The sequence below is a fragment of the Galeopterus variegatus genome, unplaced genomic scaffold (assembly GCF_000696425.1).
Source record: "Galeopterus variegatus unplaced genomic scaffold, G_variegatus-3.0.2 Scaffold5626, whole genome shotgun sequence".
In the NCBI taxonomy this organism is placed as follows: domain Eukaryota; kingdom Metazoa; phylum Chordata; class Mammalia; order Dermoptera; family Cynocephalidae; genus Galeopterus; species Galeopterus variegatus.
The window spans coordinates 39,409-47,056 of NW_007731737.1; the positions used below are offsets into that span (position 1 = coordinate 39,409).

At 35.1% G+C, this 7,648-nt stretch overlaps 1 protein-coding gene across 1 annotated transcript in view; it reads right to left on the reverse strand.

The window, feature by feature from the left end:
• LOC103605151 (protein unc-13 homolog C-like) overlaps positions 1 to 7,648 on the reverse strand; it is a gene marked incomplete at its 3' end in the record, with an annotated part of 212,770 nt that overhangs the window by 39,251 nt on the left and 165,871 nt on the right. The window contains exons 9-10 of the mRNA XM_008589736.1: positions 5,090 to 5,205; positions 2,832 to 2,995 (exon numbers count right to left, since the gene is read on the reverse strand). Of these exons, the coding sequence (XP_008587958.1) occupies positions 2,832 to 2,995; positions 5,090 to 5,205 (280 nt within the window). The remainder of the gene's footprint in view (positions 1 to 2,831; positions 2,996 to 5,089; positions 5,206 to 7,648) is intronic.

The window sequence follows — 7,648 nt, forward strand, 5'->3', positions numbered from 1 at the left end:
GCAGAAGTTGAGAATAAATATACTTGCGATAAACAACTTCTGTTTCTGATTCATTCAGTTACAAATATATATTGAGTTTCTCTCATTCACTAAGAACTTCTTATGAAGCAGTAATGGAAGGTATGAGTCCTCTCTTCGAGATTTCAGTTTGTAAATCCTTGAATTCAAGTGCACCTCTAATCGACTTCATTCTATTCTCTTGTAAACATGATTATAGGTTACAGTTATATTACACATTGATATAAAATGGGTACAAGTGTATTTTCTAATAAAAATAAATAATTTCCAATAATAAATGATTACCAGTAAATAGTAAATGAAGAGATTGTATCTATATTGGTAGTATTTTTTTTTTAGGAGTTATCAGATTTTCAAACCGTAGAACAATTTTTTTCTCCTGGCAAGGTTAGGGCAAATTTTGTATTGTCAAATCAAAAATTGCACAGGACAAAGTTAATAGGCAAGAAAAATNAAAAAAAAAAAAAAAAAAAAAAAAAAAAATTTGCTGGCAAAACAGATTCAACCTTTTTTAATGATGGGAAATACACAAAAGGAAAACTTAATAATGTACTACCAGACTCACTGGCTTAATACACACTTCCCCGTACTTATTTCTTTTTCAAATCCTTCTTCAAAGAAGTGGGAATGTGCTTAAAAGAAACCAAGCAATCTCTAATAAAAGAGGAAGATTAAGAAATTACTTGGGGATTTGGCTAAGCCTAAAGGGTCTCTAAATATCAAAATACACTGCAATGTCATTTCTGTTTTTGATCAAATGGTTATCTAGAAAAGTCCATAAAAACTAAGCAGTTTTGTCCTTTCCCAAACTCGTAAGTATCCTTACTACACAGACAGGACATTGTTTTTTCCTTGAAGCTGAGTTACCCAATTTTGTGTTTTTAAAAATAAAGAGGAAGTAATTCTGAAATAAGCTTAAAATGTCTAGTTCTATGTTTGTGGCTGTTGGTGATTGGATGGTTGGTTGTTTGTTTTTTTGGTTACATATGTACATGTTTTTGGTCCCCTGAAGCAGTGTTTTAAAACAACAGAAAAATACTTACTCAGTAGTGTCCAGTTTAAATTTGAAGGAAGGTTTATTCATAAACTGATTTTTTTTTTCCGGTTGAGTTAGTCATTGGCCAACAATAGCTTAGGACTCAAGTTACAGTTTAGTTGCAAAAGTATCATTTTGAAAGTATGGTCAAAACTATCTCTGAAAGCTATATTTCATCCCTTGACTGAAAAATGTGAGTACCTGGGAACTTCCCCAAATTTTCAGAAATGATCAGTCAATGAGATGTGCTCTGACACACTTAAATACAACATAAACGGTGAAACAAATACCTGTATCAGCTTAATTAAACTTTCATTTTCACTTTGCTGGCTTTTAGCAACTGAAAACCACTGACATCTAGAGATACATCATCAGAAGCTGAGAATAAATATACTTGCGATAAACAACTTCTGTTTCTGATTCATTCAATTACAAATATGTATTGAGTTTCTCTCATTACTAAGAACTTCTTATGAAGCAGTAGTGGAAGGTATGACTCCTCTCTTTGAGATTTCAGTTTGTAAATCCTTGAATTCAAGTGCACCTCTAATCGACTTCATTCTATTCTCTTGTAAACATGATTATAGGTTACAGTTATATTACACATTGATATAAAATGGGTACAAGTGTATTTTCTAATAAAAATAAATAATTTCCAATAATAAATGATTACCAGTAAATAGTAAATGAAGAGATTGTATCTATATTGGTAGTATTTTTTTTTTAGGAGTTATCAGATTTTCAAACCGTAGAACAATTTTTTTCTCCTGGCAAGGTTAGGGCAAATTTTGTATTGTCAAATCAAAAATTGCACAGGACAAAGTTAATAGGCAAGAAAAATTCTATTTAAGGCTATTACATAGGGAAGAGAGACCAGGCAAGTAAACTTTAAAGAAGAGCCCTGATGTTCGTCCAATTCACATGCATCATTAAGATGGTTGAAACTGACTGATTATCTGGGCCAGCACCTATTCAGTTCATATGAAAATATGACTTTACTGTTAATATGAAAGAAAAGTCCTCTAACATATGCATAGAAATAGTTCATATATTACACATGGTATGTATCTGAACCAAATGTACTTACAAACTTAGACTAGATCTCAAAAAGTAAACTGTGGGAAAGTAATGACCCAGTTCTAAATCCACACTGAAACTCCTCAGTAAGGATCAGGTGTTTGTAAAAGTCAGTTCCTTAGCATTTGGGTTCTATGGGTCCCAGATCTTTGATTTATTGAATTAGCAGCTGACATAAATGTGGGAATTACTGAAAAGCCATAGTCTAATATTTGAGAGAAGACACCATAATGGCTGTGGATGTGTCTCTGACACTAGTAGGCTTTTTAAACTTGGACAAATTCGGGCTTTAGTTTCGTCAGATAGCATAAAGCATTGGTTCTCAAACTTTAGAATATGAGAATCACCTGGAAGGCTTGTTAACACACAGAGAGCTGAGCTCTACCCTCAGATTTTCTGATTCTGAGGTGAAGTGGGAAATTTGCATTTCTACCTTCCAAGAAGCTGCTGATGCTACTAGTCAAGGGACCACATTTGGAGAGCAGAACAAGGGTTGGAAGAATGGCGGTAGTAAATTACTAAATCCTTAATACTTTACAGTAAAAGAGAAGATAGTCAGCATCAAACATGCACAATCAGCTGCAATCACCTTTTTAATCAATGTTTCACTTGAATTAGAAGTGAGATAAACATTATTTTTTTTTCTTTATAAAGTTTTCAACCAAGATTTTTGATCATGTAAATGTTTTATGGTACTTACGTCATAGCTTGATAAATAGATTCAATCCCATAACGCATGGCAAATTCATCAACTATTTCTTGGGGAGCATCATCAAAAAAAACCTTCCAGGCTTCATCTCCTTTGACCTCTGGAATTTTTACTCCACCATTAGATTTCACTTCAGTCAAGTAGTGGAACAGATTCTAAAAGCAAGCAGTTTTTAATCGTTCAGTGATTCCTCAGAATTACTTAACAATAACTTTCACTATAATGCACTAGCATTATCATCATTCTAATATTTTATCAACATCTACAGGCAAAAGGAATATCTTGGATTTTTATTTTAACTAACTTCATCTTTTATGTAAAATCTGCTTTGACTTTGGCCTGGGTCTATACAGAATCAATGATTCAAATGCTTTGTAGATACCAAACCATTTTCAGAAGGAAGTAAAAGTTTTTGCATGTAAACATTTTTACATGATGGAACAAATTTTGCCTCCTTGGACTTTGAGTGAATTACAGCACCCTGGATGAACAATGTGATTTTGGCTATGTTAATACAGAATTTAGTTACATAAATGATACTAAACGACTGTGGTGTGTTAATACAGAATTTAGTTATGTAAATGATACTAAAGGACTGTGGTAGTGAAACGGTAGGAGTCAGGGCAATAAATTGAGGTTGAAAATGAATGTTTGAGAATTTTGTAATTAAATAAAATCACCACTCTCAATTCCTTTTTGCTTCTAACAAGCTTGGGAACTGCTAGACGTATGCAGCCTGGGTCAACCAAAGACACCTGTCTTAGATTTTAGTTCTTCACGTTCTTGGAGCTGCAGAAAAGACTCTGTAAAGTGAATCTTAATGCTGTTCCTCTGATCCTGAATCTTCTCTGTAACTGCTAGACGTATGCAGCCTGGGTCAACCAAAGACACCTGTCTTAGATTTTAGTTCTTCATGTTCTTGGAGCTGCAGAAAAGACTCTGTAAAGTGAATCTTAATGCTGTTCCTCTGATCCTGAATCTTCTCTGTCCATACTTTAAAGTCAGAGTTCCCCATCATACCAGTTTAAGGATTTCTATTTATTATTCTGAAAACTGAACCACCTTTCTTGAAGGACGGAATGATATCACTGACCAGAAGGCAGTCACGAAATTAAGCCTGTCCCTCATTACTGTGTAATATGTAAATGACTTAAATACTTTCTCATCTCTTTTTTAGTAAAATAGGGCACAAATATTTACATGCATAAATTTTCACCTACGTATTTAGAACAGATAATATGCAAGAAAGCATAGCTGTCTTTGAGATGTCTTTTTCTTTCTTAGGAAGGTACTTTCACTCACCTCTTTGCACATGGGGAAAGCTACATTCCTTAGCTTCACCTCTAATTTTTTGGTGTATGGGACAAGTATCATTTGCATCAGAGAAAGTCTCCAATGACACATCTAACCTCTCGGATGCAAAGCATACGATAGAGGCCCAAGATTATTTGTCTTGTATCTATACTGAGGCACAAAAGGGAACTGGTGAGCTTGCCGTTCGGATCAATATTGGATGGTCTCCACCTCCTTCCAAGCCAACCAGGCCTACCTTTTGGGTGGGTGTATTCTCCACTATCCATTGGTGGGTAATCACATTCTGATTCCCTCCATACCCATATATGTTTGTGGAAAGAATAGTTAAAATGGAGGAGGCGTCAATATGTCTGAAGCCCTTTATTGTAACTCAGAAAAAGAAAGAATCACTGCTTATCCCATAGTTTCCCAAAAGCCATTGATATAGCATCAGCATTTTAATGTTTCTAGTTATAAATAATGTTCCTAATTAAATCTTCAATAAAACCTGAACGCTAGCTCAGTTTTCAAAAACAATAATGCTTTGGATTTTTCCAGCATGACTAAAATACTGTACTTTCAAATTCTTCCAAAATATTTGTCATGACTCGCTTCTTTAATGAATACATTTGAACACACTTCTTCTTCTTTGGAAGAATGGTAATTTAATGGTAATTTAATTTTTAATTTAATTTAATTGTCATCTTATTGCCTATTAATACCTGCCTCATTGGCTTGTTGTAAACTCTCATTAAAGGACAGTTCTTCAGGGGGTAATACACAGGGTTTATGGTATCCTACCACATCACCTGCTATCGTGTAAAGTCAGAACTTCAGAAACAACTCCACAAAACTAATTCAATGAATATTTTCAACTAGAAGAATTTGTTTTCTGAGCCATAATCAAAACCATTTTCTCCTAGGGTTTTATTATTAATAAAATTCAATTGATTTACCTCATGTAAACATGTATATTGTATATGATACGGAGCAACCTTCTCCTCTCCCTTTATTTCCACATTGATTTTCAATCGAATGGCTCCAGATACAGCTGACTTATCTGTCCGTTTCTCTGATACAAAAAAATAGTTGGTCAGTCATTTGCAACAGTATTACAGTTTCTCAAAAGCTTAAAGAAAGGCTGAAGTGGTTCAAAGCCATTTTTCTAGGTCAGATTTCATTAAGTAATCATGATTCCCCTAAATACAACTTAAAACAGTTGCCTGTTTTGTCATTGTGATTGTCAGACTGCCTTATAGACACTTCAAATAAAAAACTTACCAGAAGGACCCCACCATCTGATATAAATTTCTGCATACTTGATAAATTTATACAATGACATTAAACAAGTATTTGGCAATTAAAAGCAAGATAACTAAAGTATAATCTTAACCAGGAAAGTACTTTATCTAAAAGCTTCCACCGTTCAGTTTCTTCTCTTGCTGGGCCGTAAAAGATGAGCCAAAGTTCTAATTAACAAAAAAATCTGTTAATAATTTTCATTGTCAGTTAGCCTACCACCTGTGTTTACTTATAAATATTGGATTGAATGTTGATTTGAATGGAATCAGTGTCGTCAATTCAGTCAAATAATGTGCGTGAGTGTGTGTCCAGTTTGAACTGATCAGTAGTTTTGAGAGAAATAAAGGCAGAGTTACACAGTTCCTAGCATGTGCATGTAGGTGAGGCACCTATGCTTGACTCCTCTTTCAGAGAAGAAATATAAAGAGGTCAGCTGATCCATTTCACACATGAATAATAGGATTTAGTAAAGTGACATAGTCAGTGCTGGAGACTTATTTAATTGTCCTCTTACACATAACTGTTTTTTACCCATAAAAGATACAGTTGTATATTCCTCTTGTGAAATGCCTGCTGACTTCTTGCAAAGATTCTGCCCTTAGGAATACCAAGAGTTTGAAAGTTTTTACTACTGGCTAAGATAGCTGATTCTTGACAAATAAAGTTCTTTGCTAGAGCCCAGAGAAATTCAAGTCCCGGGATCCTGCTGTCACACACCTCTTTTCAGAGCTGTAGAAGAGGTTTTGACTAGCATTTTAACTATCATTACTACTGGCTAAGATAGCTGATTCTTGACAAATAAAGTTCTTTGCTAGAGCCCAGAGAAATGCAAGTCCCGGGATCCTGCTGTCACACACCTCTTTTCAGAGCTGTAGAAGAGGTTTTGACTAGCATTTTAACTATCACAGTCCCGAGGGATCCATGGGAAGCAGGCTCTGCTTGGACACCCAAGGCTCTTGGCCATGACTTTCTTTGCGTGGTGGAACAAACTCTAAGTGGTGAGGAAGGAGGAAAGTTGTACAAAGAATGAAAATATGGTATTTGTGTGAATTGAACCTACCGAGGGATATTACACAAAGCTAAACAAACTAAAACCTGCTTGTTGCTCTCTTTCTCTCTCTCAAAGGTTTAAACATCAGCAATGAGGGCACAAAAGTACCAACTAAGGGTGAGCTGGCAAAGGCTTATAGTAACATGTTACATCATGTTTCCCTCTCATAGGCTGAAGGACTTTCAGCACGAGAGCTGGCTGGATAGCTGATTTTACTAACAACACATTTAAATTCCTTGGCAAACTGAATGTACCCATATATGTTTCATCAAAAGAACAAATTTGATGAATTTCTGCTCTGAATTATAACTTGACTGCTTCAACTCAAGGACATGTTAACTTATTACAGAAAAGCAGTTCATTTATAGGTAATCTCCTTATTAAAACATAGCTTGTGAATATTTCAGTTGATGGGCCTGAAGTTCACCTTCACCTAACATCTCTGTTCTCATATGTAAAGTTATTTAATAATTTAAACAAGATGTGGGAGGGTGCTCATTATAACTGAGGTAAAAATTCCACTCCAGTAATGTAGAAGTACAATTTTCTTTATGAAAGATTTCTTAAAATAAAAATTTTTATAACCAGTTCTTAGTCTAGCTTGAATTATTTGTGTCCTAATAAGTTAAATATCTCTTTTAAAAATTATTATATAATTTATATTTTTACTAATTTCTTGTGACCTTCTCCCTTTACTTTGTCAACTACTACATTACTTGAAGTATGTAGGTTGTAAAGAAGGCAAAAGCTCTCTTTAACTTTCTAAAATATATTGGTATCCTAAGTGGTAACTCTTTGTAACCTGGGGATCATGTCAACTCTTCTTTGATTCATGACCAGTCAGCCCTCAATAGTTTAATTAAAACATTTAGAGGATATGATTAAGAAATCTTTGGAACATGTTTTTTACAGAACTGAGATGACCAATATATTTTTACTATTGGTAAATCACCACTGAAGATTCCAGGTTATTATTCGATTCTAGTAAAAGTCTAATTAAAACTTGTCTTTAGGGCCGGCCCGGTGGCGCACTGGATGGTGCGCCGCTTGGGAGGCGCGGCGGCGCTCCCGCCCGAGGGTTCGGATCCCACATACAGACCGGTTCCCGCTCACTGGCTGAGCGAGGCGCGGGAGCAACACCGAGGGTTGAAATCCCGTTGCC